This window comes from Pristis pectinata, chromosome 8, assembly GCF_009764475.1.
Source record: "Pristis pectinata isolate sPriPec2 chromosome 8, sPriPec2.1.pri, whole genome shotgun sequence".
Classification (NCBI taxonomy): domain Eukaryota; kingdom Metazoa; phylum Chordata; class Chondrichthyes; order Rhinopristiformes; family Pristidae; genus Pristis; species Pristis pectinata.
Window position 1 is genome coordinate 93,673,117 of NC_067412.1, and position 26,113 is coordinate 93,699,229.

The 26,113-nt window shown below is 42.4% G+C and overlaps 1 protein-coding gene across 1 annotated transcript in view; it reads right to left on the minus strand.

Moving 5' to 3' along the window:
* Positions 1–725: 725 nt before the first annotated feature.
* The window catches only part of LOC127573825 (interleukin-1 receptor accessory protein-like 1), a 47,212-nt gene continuing 21,824 nt past the window's right edge, over positions 726–26,113 (minus strand). The window contains exons 4-5 of the mRNA XM_052022334.1: positions 21,548–21,718; positions 726–2,157 (exon numbers count right to left, since the gene is read on the minus strand). Coding sequence (XP_051878294.1) covers positions 1,451–2,157; positions 21,548–21,718 — 878 coding nt within the window. The 3' untranslated portion in view covers positions 726–1,450. The remainder of the gene's footprint in view (positions 2,158–21,547; positions 21,719–26,113) is intronic.

Sequence of the window (26,113 nt, forward strand, 5' to 3'; positions counted from 1 at the left end):
ATTTCTGGAATAGGACAGACAGCTTGGTTAGAGTTTTCTGGCATTACATGGAAGACAGCTTACCTAACATTCCCTTGATGTGGGAGACTCATTTTATGTATGGGGTGCAACCCATAACTTATTAGTCTAAGTTACATCTATTACAGACTTGAAATAAACCCTGCACTGTCACCTACAGAGGAGATGTTATTTATTCAATGTGCTTTGTTTAAAAGTGGATTAATCTGGTGAATATACATGTAGTTCTTTAAATATGTGTGCATTTGGAACTAATCACACAGCATGCCTTGATGGTACGCCCAAGCCAACGTCATTTTATTTCCACGAACTTGTTTGAATTTTCCGTGCAATGTCTCATATCTGACTTCCAAGAGGTAAGGAGAGATGTGGGAAGGGAACGGGGGTGAGGGTGCGACAATATTATGTGGTAAATTGTATCAAAGAGAATGAGGTTCACTCTTGATTGACAATAACCAATTCAAAAAAAATTAGGCTGCAGCAATTTTGGGTAAGAAAGTCAACTGTATTAACGCTGAGATTGATGGATGTTAAAAACACATTGTGGAAAAAGAAATTAATCCCGAGAGAAAAGGGAACATAAAGCAGTGTTAGAACAGCAGGTCATTGTGCAAAAGACTGGAGCCCCTCAGTGAGAGGCTGACAGTACTACGCACAGCTGTGTCCTGTGTATTATATTTAACCACTCTGTCATCATTCATCTTTGCAAGATTTGGCTATGGGTTTTTAAAAACCTGGTTGGAATTCATGGCTGCTCAAGGCTCCCCTTTGCTTCCAGTGATATTGTTATGTCCCACTGGAGCCAACATCTGTGAAGCACACAGCTGGCAGAATACAAATGGAAACGAAAATAAGAATCTCTAGTGTCCTCACTTCTAACAATGTATATCAAGTATATGCAGCCTATGCGGCTGGGAACATACGAACAGGAAGAAACTATTTGGCCCCTCGAACATGTTCCCACATTCGATTAAATCATGATTAGCTCCCTCAACATCCTTTGGTTCCTTCCATAACCCTTAATGCCCAAGACTGACAAAATAAGTTCATCACAGTATCAATAGTTTCAATCAATACCCCAGCTTTTTAGGGGGGAAGAGTTCCAATAATTGGTTCATAAGTTTTGTACTGACCGTGAAGACACAGTGACCCACTCAAAACAACATCTGCTATCATCAGCTGATTCAGATTTGGCAACTTTGTGCAGGAAAGGGTTAAAGCCAATCTATAGCACAGGCTGACAATCTTCTTAAACTTCAAACTAAAATATACAAGCTCACACATACAATGTCTAAAAGATAACATTATTCTAGGATATTGCATGGCTGCAGAAGTGTTCACGGCTCGTGAGTTTAATGTTAGGTTTTCTATCCTGTGAGCCTTTGGATGGAAATGTGGAGAGACAGGGGAACTGGGCCCTTCTGCCCAACCCTTACCAGATATCGCTCGTGATACCGATCTCTCTTGAAGACATTGGCAGGCATTCATTGCTCATGGGGTTGTCCCGGAGGGAAGGATCTCTGGTGATAATGATCTGTGGCACCTGTCCATTAATGAGGGTCATTGGAATATTGCCGTAGGTGTGTTGATTGCTAATCGAGGTAATGGGCACTGACGTAGGCGAAAAGTCGTACTCGTAAGTTCGACAGTAATGCCTCATTTGCATATGATCTGCTTTGTGAAAGTTTGGTGGCAGTTCTGCCGGGGGAGGTCCAAGCGTGGCGGTGTTTGCTGCCATGGAAACCGTTGAGACAGCTTGCAGTTCTCCAAAGATACCCTGTTCACCAGAATCCAGGACCTGGCCACGTGTAACTGGCTCCTTTCTCTTAATGGGCATCTCGTACTGGACTTTCTTCCAAAACTTAGAGTTTAGTTTGTTACAATTAGGTCCACACCACTTGATGACAGATAAAAGTTTTATATTGTCTTTTAAGGCTTCAATTTCATGATAGTTCATTATCCCTTGCACATTAGGGCATTCGATCAAAATAACTTTGATTTCTCCAGTCACAAGCATGTTATGCAGTCTGTTCTCCAGCTGGAATATGCTCCACCCACGTCTTATGACATAGTCTGGTGTCAACACGATAATCAGCCTTCGACTCTGATCAACACTCCTTGCCAAGTCTTCAATGTAAGCTGCAGATTCAGAAAGAGAACAAGTAGGTTATCTGTTGAGAATATATAGAAAGAGAATGAACAAAAAAGCCTGCTCGTCGTTGCATCATTAAAGGTAAATCTGATTCCACAATGATATCACAAACACCGATCCTGAGGTCAACAGCGTTGCAGTTTAATTCATGCAGGCTTGGCTACTGCACTGTACAGAATACACTGTACCACTACTCACCGGTATCCTTCCTGATGTGTTTCACTCCATGCACTCCTCTGAACATTCATCCCTAACACATGTAGCAATCTCAGTTAAGGAAAAAGGGCTTGCATTACCAAACCCTCTCAATTTCTGTCTGGGGATGTTCCAAACTGCAATATAGGCAGTGATATATAGACCATAAGACCATAAAATATAGGAGTAGAATAAGGCCTTTTGGGTCTGCTTTGCCATTCAATCATAGCTGAATTTTTTCAACACCATTCTCCCAGTAACCTTTAACCCCCTTACCAATCAACAACCTATCAATCTCTGCCTTAAATACACCCAATGACTTGGTCTCCACAGCCCTCTGCGGCGACGAATTCCACAGATTCACCACGCACTGGCTGAAGAAATTCCTCCTCATCTCAGTTATAAAGGGACATCCCTTTATTCTGAGGCTGTCCCCTCAGATCCTAGACTCCCCTACTGACGGAAACATCCTCTCCACACCCACTCTATCCAGGTCTTTCAGAATCTGGTAGGTTTCAATGAGATCCCCTCTCATTCTTCTGAACTCCCATCGAGTCCAGGCCCTCAAACGCTCCTCATGGGTTAAGCCTTTCATTCCTGGGGTCACTTTTGTTCTATACTCTTGAGGTGTGGTCACTTTTGCACTGTAGAAAATGTGGCCACCAATGTGTGCACAGCAAGCTCCCAGGAACAGCCATATGATCATGACCATAACTATGTTATGTGTTTTAGTTATGGATACCAGCCTGCTTTGAATTGGTGTCCTGGCATATTTTATGTTCCTCATAAAAGCAGGAACATAAAGAAGGCTCTTTATGTTCCTGCTTTTATGAGGAACATAAAAGCAGGCTCCTCATCTGGCAAATTAGTAAATTGGTTAATTATATCACATGTACTGAGGTACAGCGAAAAACTTTGTTTTGCATGCCACCCATACAGAACATTTCATCACATCAGTGCATTCAGGTAGTACAAGGGAAAACAATAACAGAATGCAGAATAAAGCGTTACAGTAACAGAGAAAGTGCAGTGCAGGCAGACAGTAAGGTGCAAGGCCATAATGAGGCAGATTATGAGGTCAAGAGTCCACCTTATTGGTATTGGTACAAGAGGTCCATTCAATAATCTTATAACAGTGGGATAGAAGCTGTCCTTGAGTCTGGTGGTACGTGCTTTCAGGCTTTTGTATCTTCTGCCTGATGGGAGAGGGGAGAAGAGAGAATGTCCGGGGTGGGAGGGGTCTTTGATCATGTTATCGAGGCAGTGAGACATATGGACAGAGTCCATGAAGGGGAGGCTGGTAGTACAGCAATCCTTCAAAACTGCACTCGACCGAAAGCTTTGACTTTTCTTCTACTTCAAGCTCTGATGCAGATGAGAAATATTCAAATATTCTGCACCCTTGTCTCACATCATTGGGATATGACTGTGGACAACGTCCTGTAACGGAACTAATGTGTCACCACAATATCTCCTTGATCCATTCCTTTAATTATCATAAACACCTCTTTTAAGTCATTGTTTAACCTTCTGGAGAACAAGTTGACATGAACAGTGCTCATTACTTCACTCTGCTACAAATCTTGGATTTAACATTACAACAGAAGGGAGTGCAGTTCCAGGAGACCATCAAGTCGAGCACCCATGAGGTAAGGTGGGGTGAGGTGATGGAGTTAAAATTAGTCCACCAGTCCAGAGCCAGTAAAACACCGCAGCTGCAAAATAAGAGAACGAAACACTTTGCTGTCATGGAAATGTTGCAGTCTACCTGCTGTTGGTGTTTCCTTTGTGGTGAAAACTGCAAATCCTGAGCAAAACAGGAAGCAGCATTAACTCTGCACAAACCATGCTAGTTTAGAGGAATTAGAGCATAAGGTGAACCAGTAAATTGGTCATCATCGTCATTCAAACAATTAAGTATCCTTGGTTTACAGAGAGGGAAGCAGTCCTGTTAATTGTGCAAATTAACAGGATGAGATGGACCCTTGACCTCACAGTCTACCTTGTTGTGACCTTGCACCTTATTGTCTACCTGCACTGCACTTTCTCTGTAGCTGTGACACTTTACTCTGTACTGTTATTGTTTTCACCCTGTACTACCTCAATGCACTGTGTAATGAATTGATCTGTACAAGCAGTAAGTAACTGCAATAGATATTACACACTGCAGCCTTCAGTGTGCTCATCACAGCTTATCCATCAGGTAGAAGATACAGGAGCCTGAAGGCATGTACCACCAGACTTAAGGACAGCTTCTACCCCACTGTGATAAGACTATTGAACGGTTCCCTTATACAATGAGATGGACTATGACCTCATGATCTACCTTGTTGTGACCTTGCACCTTATTGCACTGCACTTTCTCTGTAGCTGTGACACTTTACTCTGTACTGTTATTGCTTTTACCTGTACTACATCAATGCACTCTGTACTAATTCAATGTAACTGCACTGTGTAATGAATTGACCTGTACGATCGGTATGCAAGACAAGTTTTTCACTGTACCTTGGTACAAGTGATAATAATAAACCAATACCAATACCAATACCAAATCCTTTGCAATGTGAGTTACTTTTCAGGTAAGCTCTATTTTGTACACCACTGATATTACTACTCAGAGGATTATGACGGCTATGGTATATGCCTGCTGTATCCATGTTGTTATAGCTGCATTTGCAAGTTTGCTTGGAAGGGGTGTAGCTTTGATCCTGTCTAGAGACTTCATTGTAAGTCCAGGGTATTGTCGGACCTGACTCTGGACAGAGGTGGCATGAAATAATCTGAAGTAAACCAACCTCACTGTCCATGTACTTTACTTTTGGTGAAACTGTTTCACATTCCTGCTACAGTAAACATTTAATCTATGTCTTCTTGACATATGGATGATGGGTGATTTCTTGACCAGCTCCAGTTGCCTAGAGCAGATAGTATTGGGTGTTTCTCCACTGCACCCCTTGATCCAACTGGGCTTCACCGTGGCATTTGGGAGGAGTTCATGTGTTTTGATTGAGAAGCAATGAAGGAACACCATTGTACATCTTTGCAGAGGAACAAAAGCATGATGATGCCTAGCACATTGATGCCATCATCCATTTCAGCAGCAGTAACCATGGAGATCTTGACCTGGATTTGCAGGTTGCTGTAGTTTGTACACAGCGTAGCCATATTATTGTGGCAATACTGGGCAGTACTCAAGCAAAGTGCCATGTCTTGAATTGCCTTGACCTACTTCTGCACATTTTTGTTGCAGGTGCATCAGCCCAGGCAAATGACCACCTTTACATTGCACCCCTACAGGTGGGTTATCATCTGAATGGAATGGGATAGCAAATGAGTGAAGTTCAGAGGTATCTAGGAGTCCTCGTGCATGAATCACAAAAAATTTAGCAGGCAGGCCTAACAAGTCATTAAAAAGGCAAACAGCACATTGACCTTTATTGCAAAGGGATTGGAGTTTAAGAATAAGTGAGATTTTGTTACAGTTGAACAGGGTATGGGTGAGGCCACACCCAGAATAACGCACACAGTTTTGGTCCACTTATCTAAAAAAGGATAAAGTAGCATTGAAGGCAGTCTAAAGAAGATTCACCAAGATAATTCCTGGGGTGAGAGGCTTGCCCTATCAAGAGAGGCTCAACAGTTTGGATCTGTATTCCTTGCAGTTCAGAATAACGAGGAGTGACCATAAACAAACATAAAAGTCCTAGGAGGCTTGAGAGGGTAGGTGTTGAGATATTTATGGTAAAGTTGCAAACAAGAGGACCTAACTTTGGTGAACTGTTCTGGGCCCAGCACACAGATACAATCATAAGGAAAGTGCGCCAGAGTCTCCACTTTCTTTGGAGGTTATAGACGTTTGACTTGTTACCAACAAACTCCTACAAAGGGTATCCTGACTGGTTGCATCGTGGTTTGGTAATTCAAATGTATGGGAACATAAGAAGCTGCAGAAGGTAGTGGACCCTGCCCAATACATCACAGGCACATCCCTCCCCACCAGTGGTAGTATCTACAGGAGGCGCTGCCTCAAGAAAATATCATCAAAGATCCCCACCATCCGGGCCGTGTCATCTTCTCACAGCTCCCATCAGGCAGGAGATACAGAAGCCTGAAGTCCCACACCACCAGGTTCAAGAACAGCTGCTTCCCTTCAACCATTCGGTTCTTGAACCAAATGGCAAAACACAAATCACTAGAGCTTAGCAACACTCTGATCACTTTGTACTAAAATGGACTTTGTTTTTGTTTTGTTCTAATTGTGTTCTTGTAAAAGTTGTGTATAATTTATGTTTAATTTATGTTTTTCTTGTAAATGCTGCTTATATGATGTGCCAGTGAAATTGCTGTAAGTTTCTCATTGTACCCATGTATACATGTACTTGTGCATATGATGATAAACTCGACTTGATAGCTACAAAATAAGGGTTGGTCATTTAAAACAAAGGTGTGTAGAAATCTCTTCTCTCAGACAGAGGTGAATCACTGGAATTCTCTGACCCCAAGGGTGGTGGAGGCCAGATCATTTGATATGTTTAAGGTGGAGATAGATAAATATTTGAAAGGTCGAGGAATTGAGGGTTATGGGGAACTGGTACGGAAGGGGACTTGAGCCATGATCATATTCAATGGTAGGCAGGTTTGAGGGGCGAGTGGCCTACCTTGCTCCTATTTTCTTGTGTCCTGACCATAGACTGAAAGGGCTTTGTGAGGTTGGTCAGTGAGACACTTATCATTGGAGTTCTCATCCATGGTCTCAACACGGTTGGTAAAGTTGAGCGACAGGTCAAGCAACCCTCAAGTCCAGTTTAGTGCTGCTATACCTCTTTAAGTATTAATGTTTTGTGCTGTTTGGGTATTGAGCTAAAATCAATCCTTTAACAGTCACGACCTGACGGTGTGCCAACAGTGAGCTGTTTGCATCACAGAATCAAACTTGGGAGGTTGGGAGTAGCTGATCACTCCTTCACATGATACTTTCATAAAATCAGTTTTCTTCTTGTCAATCTTGGATCACAAAAGATCTGAAACAAATTTCAAATACTTTTATCCAGTATAATCTATCAAACGACTTTTATCTAGTCTAGCAGAAATAATGAATACCATTTCCTTCAATTGTTACTGCAAGAATATAACAAGTCAAGGAAAACTAAATGAGTAGTCTGCCAGTCTACAGGACAAGGCACATTCCAGGATTGTCCTGACCTGGAACATCATCCGGCTAGTTTGGCCCTTTGAAGATTTGACAAGCAAACAAGGCAGCAGTGAGTAATATCATTTGTAGAGAATGTTGCTTAATTATTTTGAATGACACTTTCCTCACATTCCTGATTGTCTAAACATATTCCCCATCTCTGAAATCTGACTAGTGGGATAGAAATTCTCCATTGTACATGTTAAATGTAACATGTAGTGTCATGCTGACTATGGTCAATGCCTCTGGCATTCAGTTGTATCCAGGTCCGACATTCATTTATGGGGTCCTGCCCTAAGCAGTGTCACTCTGCTCCATTACCAGCCTCCATGGGGAGTGCAGTGGCAGAGCCCAGTTGTGTTGGGATTCCTCAAAAATCTGCCTCAATGATTCCTTACCAGCCAGTCCTGGTGTAGGATTGGAACTCCCATTCATTTGAATGGGGATCTCAATAAAAAGATAATTAATTAATGCCTTACATTTTCTTAAATGTTTTTAACCACTCCTTAGTGTTTCAATGTGGTTTGAATCAGTGTGCCAGCAGTGGAGAGATTGCACGTTTAAGGTAGTAGAGGGGAAGCAGTGTAGTTTTAAGCTCCTTCATTGTGTTGGAGATGCACTCACATGGATAATATTCCTTCACACCCCGGCTGTGGGGAATCAGATACCGAGAGCTTGATCAATAAACACAATGTCTAATAATTATTTTAAGCAGAAAAAAATGATTTGTGTTTATTTATAAACAAATTAATGAATTATGTCAAGGAGATTTATCTTTATTAATTAGAAAATAGACAATATCCTGTAACTCAAAATTAATTTATGAAATTTGGAAAGTGTTGCTGGAATGATGTTATGTGTCCCACATGGTTCACTTATGCTAAATAATTAACTCATGCAGATAAGTATACTTGCTCATGGACTAGAAGAAATTTCTCCTGAGTGTTTTTATTAAGCTGTGTGGAATATGTTTATCGAGTCAGTAAAAGAATAATGAGGCGCATATTGCAAAAATGTTAAAAATAACTGAAATATTTAAAGAAAACGAGTCCTAGAGTATACAGCACGGAAACTGGCCCTTCGGCCCATCTAAACCAGTCCCATTTGCCTGCATTTAGCCCATATCCTTCTAAGCCTTTCCTGTCCATGTACGTGCCCAAGAATCTTTTAAATGCTGTTACTGTACCTGCCTCAACCACTTCCTCTCGCAGTTCATTCCAGAAATGCCCCACTCTCTACATGTAGAATTTGTCCCTCAGGTTTCATTTACATGTTTCCCCTCTCACCTTAAATCTATGCCCTCCAGCTATGATTCCCTTTCCCTGGGAAAAAGATTGTGTGCATTCACCCTATCTATGCCCCTCACGATTTTATACACCTTTATAAGGCCATGCCTCAGTCTCCTGCACTCCAAGGAATAAAGTCCTAGCCTGCCCAACCTCTCCCTATAACTCAGGCCCTGAAGTCCTGGCAATATTCTTGTAACATGAAGAAATATTTATCGAATGATGTAGTTCCATGCTGAATGACTGCATAAAGATATAACAAGAAAATGATTTTGCGAGAGCAATATCAGTTTCTTTGTATATAGTAACTGTAACCAAGCAAAACATCCCATGGCACTCTTCGAGACGATCCTCTAATCCTGGGAGTCAATCAAATGAACCTACTTTCAATTCATTCAGGTGTATCCTTCTTATCCTTCTTTACATCAGGAGACCGAAAACTTACATAGTTCTTTAGTTGTGGTGAACTGATAAATTGGTAAATTGGTTTATTATTGTCACATGCACTGAGGTACAGTGAAAAACTTGTTCCATACAGATCATTTAATTACAACAGAGCATTGAGGTAGCACAAGGGAAAACAATAACAGAATGCAGGAAAAAAGAGTTACAGTTAACACAGAAAGTGCAGTACAGGCAGACAATAAGGTGCAAGACTATAATGAGGTAGATTGTGAGATCAAGAGTCCCATCTTATTTTACTAGGGAACCGTTCAATAGTTTTAGAACAGCGAGATAGAAGCCGTCCTTGAGCCTGGTGGTACGAGCTTTCAGGCTTCTGTATCTTCTGCCCAATGGGAGAGGGGAGAAGAGAGAATGTCTGGGCTGGGTGGGGTCTTTGATTATGTTGGCTGCTTTACTGAGGCAGTGAGAAGTGTAGATAGAATTCATGGAGGGGAGCCTGGTTTCTGTGATGTGCTGAGCTGTGTCCACAACTCTCTGCGGTTTCTTGTGGTCACGGACAGAGCCGTGATGAATCTGGATAGGATACCTTCTATGGTGCATTGATAAAAGTTGGTGTCATCAAAGCCCTTTATATATAAATATTATTCATTCGTAGGATGTGGACATTATTAGCATCTATTTTCATCCTTAATTAGACCTAAACTTGGTGGCTTGTCATTTCAGAAGGTAGTTAAGAGTTAATAATGTTGGTGTATCCGAAGTCACTTGTAGTCCAGACTGGGTAAGGATGGCAGTTTTTCTTCCCTGAAGGGTGTTAGTGAACTAGAATGGCCTTTGTACCAATTCACTGGTTCCACAGTCAACATTACTGATACTAGCTTTAGTTCAAGATTTATTTAATTACTTGAATTTACATTTCCCAGCTGCTGTGGCGGGATTTGAACTCATGGCTTTGAATCAATAGACAAGACCTCAAGACACTACTCCAGTAACTTAACCACCCTCTAATTGCAGCAAGAAATCATTATTTTTAACTGCAATACACTTCTAATAAAGCCCAACACACTACGTTAATTTTCTGTGATTTATGTACAAGGACATTCAAATCCCTTCAAATATCAACATTTCCCAACCTCTCACCTTCAACAAAAATATTCTGCTTTTCCTTTTTACCTCTCCAAGTGAATAATTTCACATGTCCCACAGTACAATCAAAATGCTTCAAGCAGCTTAAGCACTTAACCTCCCACCTATCTCTTAGCCTAGAGTCAAACAGTTATACAACACAGAAATACATCCTTTGGTCCAACTTGCTCATGCCGACCAACGTGTCCTGAACTAGTCCGATTTGCCTGCATTTGGCCCATATCCCTCTAAACCCTTCCTATCCATTTCCTTTAAATGTTGTAGTTGTACCCACCTCTACCACTTCCTCTGTCAGCTCGTTCCATATACCTACCACCCTCTGTGTGGACAAACTTACTTCTCAGGTCTCCTTTTAAATCTTTCCCCTCTCACCTTAAACCTGTGCCCTCTAGTTTTAGACTCCTCTACCCTAGAAAAAGATTATGACGATCTATGCCCCTCACGGTTTTATTAGCAAAAGCCTGTTTGCTTCCTCCCCAGTTTCCCACCCATCATTAACAAACATTACATTTGGCCTTCCCATCTAAGTTATTGATGTGGATTCCGTAAATAACAGAGCCCCAAGTACTGATTGCATGGCATTCTACTAATTACACCTTGCCTTCCTAAAATGAGCAGATTATTCTTAATCTCTCTGCCTCATTAACCAAATCTTCGATCCTAATATAATGCCGACATATTTCCTCTTGATAATAACCTCTTGTGTGCCAATTTATGAAATGTCACTTGAAAATTCAAAATATAGAAAAGGTTTAAATATATGTGTCTGTACGTCCATCGATCTCCCATTCTCACAAGCACACCCTCAAAAAAATCTACATTGCATTTAGAGTATTAGAGGACAGAGCACAGAAACAGGCCCTTCAGCCCAACTCATCCATGCCGACCAAGTTGCCCATAATTATCCATCCATGTTTTCATATTTCCTAATGATGTCGAAGGAGGACAATTCAACCCATCGAGTCTCTGCCAGCTCACAGTGCAATTCCATCCTCTCATTACTTTTCCCTGTATCCATTCTCCCCCACATACCCATCAAGTATCCCCAGATTCTACCACTCACCTGCACACGAGGGGGGGGGGATTTACAGCAGACAATTAATTACCAACTCACATGTCTTTGGGAGGTGGGAGGAAAGTGGAGCACCTGGAGGAAACTCATGTGGTCACAGGGAGAACGTGCAGACTCCGAAAGAGCGAAAGAGGTCAATATTGAATCCAGGTTGTTGGAGCTATGAAGCAGCATCTCTATTAGCTACACCACACTGTCCACCTAAACACTCTTCCCTTTCCATAAAATCACATTCCTGCACTTAAGTAGGATTTTCCACATGCACTGGTAGTCCATCCACAATAATAATTTCAAACATTTCCTCTCCCACAAGATAACTGGCACTCTGTTCTTTGTACTCTTCCTGTCTCGAACAGTGAGACTGCATTGGCTGCCTTCCATCCATGGAGGACTGTCTGAGAATCTAAGAAATTCTGGAAGATCAAACAGAATGTATTGATTATCTCTGGAGACACAAAGGACTGCAGATGCTGGAATGTGGGGCAAGAAACAAACTGCTGGAGGAACTCAGCGGGTCAGGCAGTATCTGTGGAGAGAAATGGACAGTCAACAGTTGGGGCCGAGACCCTTCATCTGGACAGTCCAGGACGTTGATTAACTCTGGTGCCTCTGCTTAAAACCTTTAACTTGGTCATCATCCAGTCGAAGACCCATTAATCTTGCTGGGCAGTTATCACCACCATTAACTATGTTAAATTCATCACTCTTATAGCACTCATGGTTCATTGCAATTCCCAGCATATTGTTGGTGGGAACTTGGCAATTGTAATACCATTGAATGTCAAGGGTAGGTAGATCGACTATCTTTTGCTGGAAATGCTAATTGCCTTGCACTTTTTGATACCGCTGTTACTTGCCACTTATCCGCCCATGCATGGATAATGTCCAGGTCTTGTTCCTTTGTTGAAGATTTGCAAATAGAATTGTGGAATCATCACCGAACATTTCATTTCTGACGTTATGGTGGAAGGACAATCATTGACGAAGCAGCTGAAGATGGTTGGGATGACGACGCTGCTCTGAGGAACTCCTGCAGTGATGTCCAGGAACTGGGAGGATTGACATTCATCTTCCTTTATGCACTGTAAGGGTCTCGAAGCATCAGAATGTTCTCCTTTTGATTCCTCTGGACTTCAGTTTTACCAGGGCACCTTGATGTTACACTAGATTAAATGCTGCCTTGATATCACACACAGTTGCTGTCACCACACCTCTAGAATTCAACTCTTTGGTCCATGTTTGGACCAGGACTGTAATAAGGTCGAGAGCTGTAATTCTGGTGAAACCCAAATTAGGATCACAACAGGTTATAGTGAGTTAAATTACATTTCTTCCACTTAAGCACAAGCATTATTGGATTGGAATTGGTTTATTATTGTCACATGTACCGAGATACAGTGAACAACTTGTCTTGCATATCGATCGTACAGATCAATTCATTACACAGTGCAGTTACATTGAGTTAGTATAGAGCGCATTGAGGTAGTACAGGTAAAAACAATAACAGTACAGAGTAAAGTGTCACAGCTACAGAGAAAGTGCAGTGCAGGTAGACAATAAGGTGCAAGGTCATAACAAGGTAGATTTTGAGGTCAAGAGTCCATCTTATCATACCAGGGAACCATTCAATAGTCTTCTAACTGTGGGATAGAAGCTGTCCTTGAGCCTGGTGACAAGTTCCATCATTTTGCTGATGATTGAGAACAAAATGAGTGAATGGAATTTAGTCAGACTGGGTTTGACCTGCTTTTTGTGAACAGGACATAACTTGGCAATTTTCCACATTGTCATGTCGAAACCAGTGTTGTGACTATACTAGAAGAACATGGTGGCTGGTGCAGCTAATTCTAGAGTGTAGAACTTCAGTGTCCACTCTCACGAAATGGCCGCAATGGCCATCCCAAGCTCCCAGTTGCATTCCAATTCAATTCCCCTTCCCATTCCTACACTGATCTATCCATCCTTGGCCTTCTCCACTGCCAGGGTGAGGCCCAACACAAACTAGAGGAACACCACCTCACATTCCACCTGGGTAGACTACAACCTAATGGCATGAACATTAAGTTCCCAATTTTAGGTCACCTCCCTTTTCCCCATTCCCCCCCACCTTCCCCGCGCCCCCCCCTTCCCGATCCTCCTCCGGTCCTCCCATTGTTGTCCCCTTTCCTTCAAACCTCAACCCCACCCAACCCCCCTCCCCCATCACTCATCCTTATTCCCCTCCCCCTTCTGGTTCCATCCACCCAGTACACACACACAGTTCACCCACAGGCCCCCGCACCACCACCCCCCCACATTTGGTTCGGGTTCCACCTGTCGTACACCTCTCCCCCAATGGTTCCCATTCTCACCCCCTTTACTTATCAAAGTCCAGCATGGTGGCCCTTTGTGTTCCTGCTTATCTCCCTCCAGCAGCTGTCTTTGACCTTCACTAGCCCCTCTCCCCACCTCACTCTATCTGCCTTTCACTTTTCTCTCTCTCTCTCCGTCTGCCTCAATCACCTACCACTGTCTCACAACTCCACCCTCCTCCCCTCTCGTACCTGACACAACCTGCCCATCATCCTTTACCCCCCCCCCCCCCACAGTCCACCAATCACTTCGAACTCCTGTCTCACCACTGCCCCTCACTTCTTTGTACCGTCCATCTCCCCTCTCCATTCTCAGTCCTGATGCAGGGTTTCGACTTGAAGTGTCGACAATTACCCCCCCCTGCCCCACCCCACACAGATGCTGCTCGACCCGCTGAGTTCCTCCAGCAGATTGTTTGTTGCTCCAGGTTCCAGCATCTGTCGTCTCTTCTGTCTCCACCTTCACTGTGCTCAGGTTTCAATCAGTGCTTACAGTCCCAGTATCCCAGTAACCGTACATCAAGGAGTACCTTATTGGCTTACAGTCAGTCTGAGGTCGCGGGAGGTGAGAAAGAATGCAAATTTCTCTTTACTTTCGGGTCACATTATTGCATCTTTTTAAAATGGATAATTTAGTTCCACATACAATAGATATTGTGTTTCTGGATTCATCTGGGACAACAGAGCAACAATGGCTGCCAATGCACATGCTAGTCATACATGGTTATTGTTTCTTTCAAACAATGCTCTACATTCGGCATATGTTTGGTTCCTTCTGCTAAATATCTCACAATTCCCTTATCAGGAGGGAAGATAGCTGTTCCATTTAGGAAGCACTGAGAGCCATCTGACTGGAAAGTATTCTTCTCATTCAGGACATATGGAACTGGATGGCTACTGTGCTCAAGTCTTAGGAATGAACCTTAAATGTCCAGCCACCTGACCCACAAGCAAGAGCTCTTTCCATTGAGCTGTGAATGACATGCAAAAAGTATGCATTTAAAAAGAATAAATGAATCTTTATATCATTAAGCAATGCTGGAAGTTGGGCATGAAAGAGAAAAGGCAAAAAACAAACTCAGCGGGTCAGGTAGCTTATGTGGAGGGAAATGGACAGTTGACGTATCAGATTGAGACCCTTCATCTGGACTGCTCAGTCCAGCATCTGCAGTCTCTTGTGTCTCCATAATAAAGAAAAAGCTGGTAATACTCAGCAGCTATAGAAGAGAATCAGTTAATGTCGCAGGTTGGTGGATTTTATCAGTACCGTCAATGACCTGTGATTTTTCTCTCCCCACAGAAGCTGCCTGACTTGCTGAATATTTACAGCAGCATTTGCTTCATCCCAGAGGCCCAACATCCATGGTATTTTGTATATGAAGATTGGATAAATCCTGAATGAGAGAAATATATCATGTCTCTACTCTCATGAGGAATATTGGACAAGTAAATGTGTGGGCAATGGCTAGACCATTAACAAAAAAAGCACATAAGTTTAGAGTCTTGAGGCAGAACCATCTGTCAACCTTAATCTGCAAAAGTTAACACAGACATGAACTAACTCAAAGACTTTCATCCTTTCCACAATAATGAATCATATAGCCCTGTAGCAATGTCTACCAAACCAAAATATCGCTGGCTAAAAGGCAGATCAGAAAATATTAATTATTTCATTAAAAAAAATACAAGAAAAAAAATTAAAGTGTCAAGATTTCAATTGCTGCTATTCATAATCAATAGTAGAGGACCTTGTAATTTTAATCATCTGTATCCAGCCAGACCGCTGTCATCCTGTGGTGGATGTCACTCATTCTTTATTTATAAGTGTCCACAAATAAATAAACTTCTACTTCTTTTGAATGTTCTGCAAAATTCTGCAACCCAGCTAAGAGCATTCATTCTTTGTTGAAATGAGTGCAATTGGTGATTGACATGAGCCGCTGCGTGCCCTAGCAATGCCATTGAAGTCAGTATTAATGTCTGACTTTCCTGTGTCCTTACACGCTTCTAGCATTTCCTTTAGAAATGCTGCTCCCTTTATCTTGCTGGTTCAGCTGTCCGTGGTAAGGACACCAACCTGTGGAGATGTCTTGGTTGCAAAATAAAGATTGCGCTGTACAAAAACGGAGAGGATGCACAGTGCAGGCTCCTTATCTTCTAAAGTGATTGGATATGTGTTCCCACTCACAATCCATCATACAGTTTGATCACATCTAGCTGTCTTGAAAGAGGTGTAAAGCTTGGAAAAATCTCCTCCATGACAGGGAGGCCAGAAGCATCAAGGACAACTCAATGTGTGCCTACCTCAGTAGTTAGCCAGCAGAATTGTAGAGACCTGGGAGTGGGTCACCTACACATCATTGTCACCCATCCTTGCCCTCCCCGACAACCCCTTAGTCATTTGTCAAAGAATACAGCTGGGAGTTCTTTTCATTTTATACTAGACAGACAGATAGCCTGCAAATAATTTTCTTTTGTTTGTTCCCCAAGCTGCCAACTGTTCTTTTTCATGTGTAGATTTTTATTTATCAATTTGAGACTCCTGTGATTTAACCTGTTCCCCTAATTTCAGACAAAAGTGGGAGTTGCATTGATTGGAACATTAGAAATCTATTCAGAGGCTACTCATTCATTAATTTAATTACTTTATAAATTCAGTGAATGTATACAATCATGCACAGAGGATACACTTATAAAAGCACATGGAACTTAATTTGGCTGGAATGAGAGACATACCAGAGATAAGTAATGTTTTATGTTCCATCAGTGCTGGAAACAATATTATAGTATTCACAATTACCAACATCAGACTATTAACAAGAAGTTTGGAGTGAATTAAAGCAGCTAATTAAATGACCTCTGCAACATTTGTAAAATTCAGGGGAGAAGGAACAAACATCTGATAAATGAAAGTAAGCTTCCTCCAAGGAAGCAACACACAATGGGATCTTCAGAATAAGCAGCTGCCAGCAGCTCTTTTGATAATGATTGATTATAAATCTTGCCATTTTCCTTGAAGGAGCCTTTGAAATTGAATTACTGCAATATTACATTAAATCTTCGTGTTGGGTAACCATGTCGATTAGAATTGATCTGTGCACTTCCAATGAAGCATTGCAGAGCTTGTTGACTGTAGTTCCTGAAGTAGTTCTCCCTACTCCCTCTGTCATAGCAAGGGTAAGCAGAGTCTTCCACCCACCCTCATTATCAAAGCATTTGCTGGAAGTGAATGAGACGAAAGGGGAGAACGTTGGTGAAGAATATTTCTAATGCTACGACAGCTTGTTGATATTCATTGACAAGACCCATGGATAAAACTTGGTTTTCTGAACAAGGTGCAAGGTGAGGTGCCCCAGGAGCTTAGAAAAGGCATCCAATGAACTGCCATCAGGTTCTTGAACTGACCTGCAAAACCCTAATTCTACCTTGGACTATATTTCCCTCAACTCACACTAATGTTTTGGTCATGTTAAGTTATGTATAGTTTATGTTAATTTAAGCTTACATAATTTACGTTTGTCATGTTTGCTGCTGCAAAAAGCTAATTTTCATGGCATTGATACCCTCGGCATGCATGCCCATGACAACAAACTTGAACTTGAAAGATTCAATATCTTTAGCCATGTCACAGGCGGCATAGTGGTGCAACACTTGGATCCGCTGTCTCACAGCTCCAGGAAGCCGGATCTAAACCTGACATTCGGTGCTGTCTGTATGGAGCTTGGATGTTCTCCCTGTGGCTGTGTGGGTTTCTAATGGGTTCTCCAGTTTCCTCCTGCATCCCAAACGTGTGCTGGTAGGTTAATTGCCTGCAGTAAATAACCCTTTGGTGGAAATAATTGCGAAAAGAATCAAAGAAGAGTGATGGGTATTATAAAGAGAATAATTGGCAGGGCTACAGGAAAATGAGAAAGGGGAAGAATAATACTTATGGGATTGCTTTGTCAGCAGGCAGCATGGACTCAGTCGGTGAATTAGCTCTTCTGTGTTGTAATAAATAAATCACTGAACTTCCAGAGAGATGGAAGACTTACTACCTGTATTGTGAGAGCTTTAACACATCAAAGCTTCAAGCAACATTGAATAGGGAGAGAATTAAGTAAAACAATTAGCAAAGCCCAAGAAATTAAGAGAAAAAATGGATTGATTGATGACGGCTTGTATATAATGTCATCAATTTGAAAACTAAGTAAGTACGAGGTAATGGAAATAATACCATCTCTTAAATACGTTACGTATTTTCATTCACAAGCAACAACACACAAGATGCTGGAAGGACTCAGCAGGTCAGGCAGCATCTATGGAGGGAAATAAACAGTTGACGTTTCGGGTTGAGACCCTTCATCAGGACTGGAAAGGAAGAGGGCAGAAGCCAGAATAAGAAGGTGGGGGGGGGGGGGGGACGGGGAGGAGCACAGGCTGGCAGGTGATAGGTGAGTCCAGGTGAGAGGGGAAGGTAGGTGACTCTCCACTGCCATCTTGTGTGCTTCCAGAGCCATGTGTCCTTCCTGGGTACTTATCTCCGCTGCCATCTTGTCACCCAGACTCACATATTTTCATTCACACTGTTTATAGGAATGTGCTATGTGTAAATTGGTTCTCATTTATGCCCTCAATACAATTCACTTTATGGCTTGGGATGGTTGACGATAACAAGGAACTATGTAGAGCTTTCACTTTCATTTTCCCCAGTCCATTTTAATAACAAACAAGTAACTAATAGCATTGTTACTCCATTAGTGGTTATTCCTTGCATCTGATGAAGTGTGGGGATGAGGCGGGGGAAGAAAATCAGTGGTAGCTTTATTAGAGAATGAACTTAGGTCAAGAATTAGGTCAGGTATATTGGGGAAAGAATGAGGAAGTAGTTCTAAAGACTGAGAAATCCAGCCCAATGGACCATTGTGTAAATTGGAGCAAGGCCTCAGAATTGTGGTCGAAAGTTGGAACTACCTTGTGTAACTCCTCCATAATTGGCAATAGTTGCAGAGTCAAGTGTTCATTTTAAAACCGAGATTGATAGATTTTTGTTACAGAAAGTGTTAAAGGATATGTAGATATATATGGAGTTAGATCACTGATCAACCATCATCCTGATAAAAGGCAGAAAAGGTTTGAGGGAAAAATAGCCGACCCTTGTTTCAATGAGTGGGATTAACAGGTCTTCAGAAGAGCTGGCACAGACTCAATGAGCCAAGTGGTCTCCTCTGTGCTGTATTGCTCTAGGATTGTATATTTGCACTAAGTATGAGAGTTACTGTTGCCTTAACCAGCCAATTCCTCTGTTGACCCACTTCAGGTTCATAGATAAAGAAGCCACAGACCTAAGGTACTTTACAGAATACACAATGTTTCTTTAAATGTCCAGCAAGTATTAAATAGGTACAAAATACAAGATATTTATTCAAAGAAGAGGCTGAAAATGTTGCCTGCACCTACAAATTCTTACTGTGCCATTCAAAATGTTTATGCATTGACTGTACTGAGAATAAGTGGAGTTGTAAATATGACATGAAAGTCAGCGCATGGCAATGAGTGGTAATTATCAATAATTCAGTTTGAACTCACTGCAGTAATGGATTGGGTGAAACCATAAGACCCAAGGCCCTGTTTTTAACTCAGCAAACTAACAAAGACTTTAATTCACTGAAGTAATCACCAGCACAACAAATTACCCTTATGACAGTAGTAGTACTGCAAGAACAGTCATTTGTGAAAATATCTGGTGTGGTATCATTTCCCGAGCAATATCCGTGGACATCAGTGCTGGTGCTCATGAATTCATTGCTCAGAGATTGATTACAAGACTCACTTCATGAGATGGCATCCCCAGTGTTGCCAGGAAGTGACAACACCCCCTTGGCTCATTGACGCGATGTCCTTGTGCCTCCAGGCAGTGATGCACCCATGAGATATTTTACTCCTCTGTTACCTGAGGCAACGCTACCCACAGAACATCATAAACAACATGAACTCAGGCACTACTGTTTAGGAAGTAGATTGGAGACACGAAATGGATGATGCATATAGCGTTTATACCAAATCCCAAGTCAAAGTCACAATAAAATCATGATGTTGGGACATCCTTACTTTAAGAGATTGTTATCGCAGTCTACTCCCTTTGAAGACAGATCAAACCTGACCTGGGCATTTCATAAATAATATCTGGACATTGGACTCATAGGAAGGATCTCTCTATAGTAGCCTGCCATGGAGATAAGTCACCATCAGGTCCAAGGAAGGGTGTTGTCTGATGCCTGTATGCACACTTTGTGCATTTCTCACTTGGTCTTATAGCCTGCTGTAGTTTATGGCCTTTCTCTCCCTTTGTGTCATGGAAACACATTGTGAAAGGTTCTACAAAGAGTGGACAAGCCATTGGGACTATTACTGATACCCATCCAGACTTATTCACAGGCCCACGGGAGGGGAAGTGTTGCAAAAGCAAAGGCAAATTCTGTTTCCCACCTCTGGGACTTCCCTTCCATGATAACAGCGGTTCACATTGTAGGTAAGGCCAGCAATTATTATTCCATTTCTTGCTGTCCTTGTGAAAGTGCTGGTAATCTGCCTTCTTGAACTGCTCCAATCCACATGAGAACAGTCCACAGTGCCCCAAGTTACAGAGTTTGATCCAGTGGTGGTGAAGAAATGGCAGTATATTTCCAAGTCAGGATGACGAGTGACTTGAAGAGGAAGCTGCAGGCAGTAATGGCTTGGGAAAGGTGCATTTAGGAAAGCATAGGGCCACAACAGAGGTGAATTGTATTGCTTTGAATGCCTTCTTTGGATAACAGATCTGAATTGATTCACAAGAGATTCTGCAGATGTTGGAATCTAGAGGAACACACACAAAATGCTGGAGGAACTCAGCAGCTCAGGCAGCATCTACGGAGGGAAATGGACAGTTGACATTTCAGGTCAAGACCCTTCGTCAGGGCTGGAAAGGAAGAGGGCAGAAGCCGGAATAAGAAGTTCGGGGGAGGGTCCACTGCCCTCTCCTCTTGGATTCCTTCTTCTTCAGACCTTTGCCTCTTCTACCTATCACCCCTTAGCTTCTTGCTTCTCCCCCCTCCCCCACCCTCCTACCTTACCCCTCTCACCTGGACTCACCTGTGTGTGCTCATCCCCCTCCCCCAACCTTCTTGTTCTGGCTTCTGCCCTCTTCCTTTCCAGTCCTGATGAAGGTTCTCGACCCAAAACGTCGACTGTTTATTTCCCTCCACAGATGCTGCCTGACCTGCTGAGTTCCTCCAGCATTTTGTGTGTGTTGCCCTGAACTGATTCAACTCATTACTGGTAATGATGACAACATGACACCTCATGAAAAGGACGCAACTTGGAAGAAAAGCAGGATTCCATGCAATATAATTGGTTTGCCTCTCATTAATAACTTTTCCTGACACACTGGATACTCAGCAAGAGGCAAATTTCCATCCATTTTTCTTGGAATGCTGATCTTTAATGAGGAAGCAACAGAAGTGCTCCCATCCAACAATTTGGGGAGTTAAACTGCCAACTATAAAACGAATTAAGATGGTAACAACTAAAGCAAGTGACAACATGCTTTCCTTTCTGGATCTTTTCGTTCTTCCATCCAGTCAGTTTGTATTTTTCCAGTCATACCTTGCAGAGGCTAAGAGTATCAATATATTCCAGCTGTTAAATGATCTGCAGGGCTTCATGTAACATTAACAAATAAAAACACGTGAATAAATTATGGTTACTTACTTCCGCTCGGCATTAAATCCCTGTCAGGAATAAATAGTTTGTACCCATAATGCTTCTCCAGCACATCTGGTAGAATTTCCAATGCAAATTGCTCTTCTTTCCTGTTTTCTTGGGTGAGTGAATCAGGGTCGATTTTGGTATATGACAGATATGCATCATATTCCTTATTATCTAGAGAGATTGTAAAAGAGGAGTTGAAATGACAATCAGGTCCATAAAATACCCCTTCACTCTTCCAGTGTTAAATCTGGAGAAAATTGTTGACGAGTTCAATTAAAACTGATCGAACCTCTTAACTGCTGTTAAATAAAATGACATCATTAACGTCAATGAACAGAACCCCATGGCAAATGAGAATTTATTCAGATTGGGTTATCTCCCTGGACCAGGTCAATATAAGGCTTTGCTTTGTTTAGAGATTGCCTGAACTTGTGCATCTTTGGATTTGCAAAGAAGCTCGAGGCTTCCACACATCAAGTTAATGAAACCGTGCAAAAATCAATTGCTTGATGACGCTAACCTTCAGTCACATGGGGTCAGAGTGTGACAAATACACCATTATTTGATTAGGAGATTTAATTCCATGAAAATCAGCATTAAAGACAAAACTATGCTTCACTCTATTACAGAATCACAGAGGTTTAAGAGGACAGTTCAGTCTAGTGTTCTCAGACTAATACCAGCTCCATAGTCGAGCTATTTACTCAAGTGCCACTTTAATATTCATATTCTCGCATGACATACAAGGAGGCCATTCAACCCATCAGAGCAATTCTGTCAATTCCATTCTCTTCTTATTTCACTGTCACCTATTCTCCCTCAGTCAACTCCAAGCTAATTCCCTTACCACCCACCTTCACGAGGGTAATTTACAGTAGCCAATTAACCTACCAATGAGCACGTCTTTGGAATATGGAGTACCCAGTTAAAAATGGGTTTATGTATGGAATGATCTGTCCGGATGACACACAAACAGAAGTGCTTCACTGCATCTCGTTACATGTGACAACAATAAGCTAATACCAATACCAAACCCACGCAATCTCAGAAAGGACGTGCAAACTCCTCACTGACAGCGCCAGAGTTCAGGATCGAACCTGGGTCACTGGAACTGTGAGGTGACAGCATTACTAACTGTGCCACCAAGATACCCAACACAGAAGCTCATTCCATTCTCATGTTATGTACTCTGTGCCCCTTCCTTTAAGCTCTACATAGAGTCGGAGTCATACAGCATGGAAACAGGCCCTTCGGCCCAACTCATCCATGCCAACTGTGTTGCCCAGCGAGCTAGTCCCATCTGCCCGCGTTTGGCCCGTAGCCCTCTAAACCTCTCCCATCCATGTACTTATCTAGATGGCTTTTAAATGTTGCTAATGTGGCCATCCCAACCACTATTTCTGGCAGCTCATTCCAAATACTCACCACCCTTTGCGTGAAGAAGCTGCCCTTGATGTCCCTTTTAAATCTCTTGCCTCTGATCTTAAACCTATGCCCTCTTGCTTTTAGCACCCCCTCCCTGGGAAAAAGACTATGTGCTTTCACTCTGTCTATGCCCCTCATGATCTTATACGCCTCGATCTGGTCACTTCTGCAGCTTTATTTTTCTGCTGTAACTTGAGTTTTATTTCTCAATGATGATCTGCCCTTAACCAAGTGCAGGTCATGGGTGCTGCTCACCCATGCTCAGTATGGTTTGTGGTGGGACCTTAGATTAAGACCTCGTTGCAGCCTTGGTCCAAAAAATTGAGGTGAGAGTGGTTACCTTTGATGTCAAGGAGTCCTGTTAAAATTCTGAAGATAAGCTGCATTGATTACCCTCATATTACGAGCAGAGAGACAAAAGAGACTGCAGATGCTGGAATCTGGAGCTTAAAGGAAGGACTGTGTGTTGCTATTATGAGCAGAGGTTTGTACACCACACAAAAATGGGTGGTGTTGTTGATAATGACAATATTATTTATAGGCTGCAAGGGTATTACCCATAGGGAGTTTAAGTACAAATAAGCTACAATATAATTGAAAGCAGAAAGCAGACTGAAGTAGTGGCAGCTTCCTGTAATGTTACTATTGTTGTTTTCCAAGGTGTTGATTTGGGTGGCTCATGTTTTTCAAGCCACAGAGGCCATTCCCCTTTTCAAGTAAGACCATGGCATCTTGAACAGAACTCCTGAACCAGCAGAACAGGTTAAATGCATGGTGGGATAGACTGGAGCAAATGAAAGGCCTAGTCCTGTTGATTAAACCTTCCTCTGCCCCTGTACTCCAACATTCTGTGGTTCAACTACGTCAGCTTGGTTTGTGTTGAAGGTTATAATCTAGCTTTGTTATTCTCCACTGGTACATTTTCAGAGGAAGTCATGCACTGTGAATACTGTATTCAGTTCTTTTCACCGAGACACCAAGAACGATGAAATGCCGTGGAAGTATAAGAACACAGAACATAAGAACAAGAAGGAAGAGCAGCTATCTAGCTCTTGAACGATGGGCCATCTTCGACATTAGTGAAATGGTCTTGCACTTTCCTCATCTCCCTTAATTCCTGAAATATCCAGAAATCTATTAATCTCTCTCTTGAATTAACTCAGTGATGGAGCCTCCACATCCCTCCAGTTAGAGAACTCCAAAGTTTCAAGTTTAAGTTTATTGTCATAGGCATACATAAGCAGTCACTAACTTTTACTGATGCACCATAGAATGCATCCTATCTGGATGTATCATGGCTTGGTATGGCAACTGCTCTTCCCGAGACCGCAAGAAACCGCAGAGAGTTGTGGACACAGCTTGGCACATCATGGGAACCCTCCATAGAATCAGTCTACACTTCTTGCTGCTTTGGTAAAACAGCCAGCATAATCAAAGACCCTACCTACACGGGACATTCTCTCTTCTTCCCCTTCCTGTCAGGCAGAAGATACAAAAGCCTGAAAGCACGTACCACCAGGCTTGAGGACAGCTTCTATCCCACTGTTATAAGACCATTGAACAGCCCCCCAGTATGATAAGATGGACTCTTGACCTCACAATCTACCTCGTTCCTTGCACCTTATTGTCTACCTGCACTGCACTTTCTCTGTAACTGTAACACTTCGTTCTGCATTTTGTTAATGTTTTCCCTCGTACTTCCTCAGTGCACTGTTGTAATGAAATGATCTGTGTGGATGGCATGCAAAACAAAGTTTTTCACTGTACCTCGGTACAGGTGACAATAATAAACCAATTTACCAATTTATATACCCAGGGTATAAATGCCATGAAAATTAGCTTTTGGCAGCAGCAGCACAGTACATTACAAACATGACAAGCACAAATTAACATAAATTATACATAACTTACACGACAAAATAAACTAAAATAAACATAACGACACTAGGACAAGTTGAGAGAGGTAGTGTTAGGGTTTTACAGGTGGGTTCAAGAATCTGATGGCAGTGGGGAATAAGCTGTTGTTGAACCATCCTCTGAGCCTCCTCATTTTAGTCCTAAGTGGCCCACCCTCATTCTGAGACGTTACCCCTGGTTCTTGACTCCTCAGTCAGTGGCGGCATCCGCCCTGCATCCAGCAGGTCAGGCAGCAACCGTGGAAAGAGAAACAGTTAATGTTTCAGGTCTGGAAGCTTTCATCAGAACTCTTCAGCTGAAACATTAACTGTTGCTCTATCCACAGATACTGCCTGACCTGTTGAGAGTTTCCTGCATTTTCTGTTTTTATTTCAGATTTGGCACGCTGGTCTTCATCAGTCAGGACACTGAGTATAGAAGTTGGGATGTTATGCTGCAGTTGTACAAGACGTTGGTGAGGCCGCATTTGGAATATTGTGTTCAGTTTTGGACACCCTGCTATAGGAAAGATGCCACTAAGCTGGAAAGAGTGCAGAGGAGATTTACGAGGATGTTGCCAGGACTCAAGAGGCTGGAGAGAGGTGGAGCAGGTTGGGGCTGTTTTCATTGGAGCATAGGAGAATGAGGGGTGATCTTATAGAGGTGTATAAAATGATGATAGATATAGATAGGATGAATGCTTGCAGTCTTTTTCCCATGGTTGGGATATCCAGAACTAGAACTTAAGGTGAGAAGAGAGAGATTTAATAGGAATCTGAGGAGCAACTTTTTCACCCAGATGGTGGTCAGTATATGGAATGAGCCGCCAGAGGAAATGGTTGAGGCAGGTACATGAACAACATTTAAAAGGTACTTGGACAGATACATGGATAGGAAAGGTTTAGAGGAAAATGAGCCAAACGTGGGCAAATGGGACTAGCTTAGATGGGAATCTTGGCCAGCATGGACCAGTTGGGCGGAAGGGCCTGCTTCCATGCTGTATGACTCGATGACTCTACATAGAACATAGAACAGTACAGCACAGAACAAGCCCTTCAGCCCACAATGTTGTGCCGACATAGCTATTCCCTCCTATCTACAGAATGCCCATATCCCCCTAGTTTCCTCTCATTCATGTGCCCATCCAAGCCCCTCTTAAAAGCCCCCAGTGAATTTGCCTCCATCACCCTATCAGGCAATGCATTCCAGGCATCCACCACTCTCTCAGTAAAAAATTTACCCCTC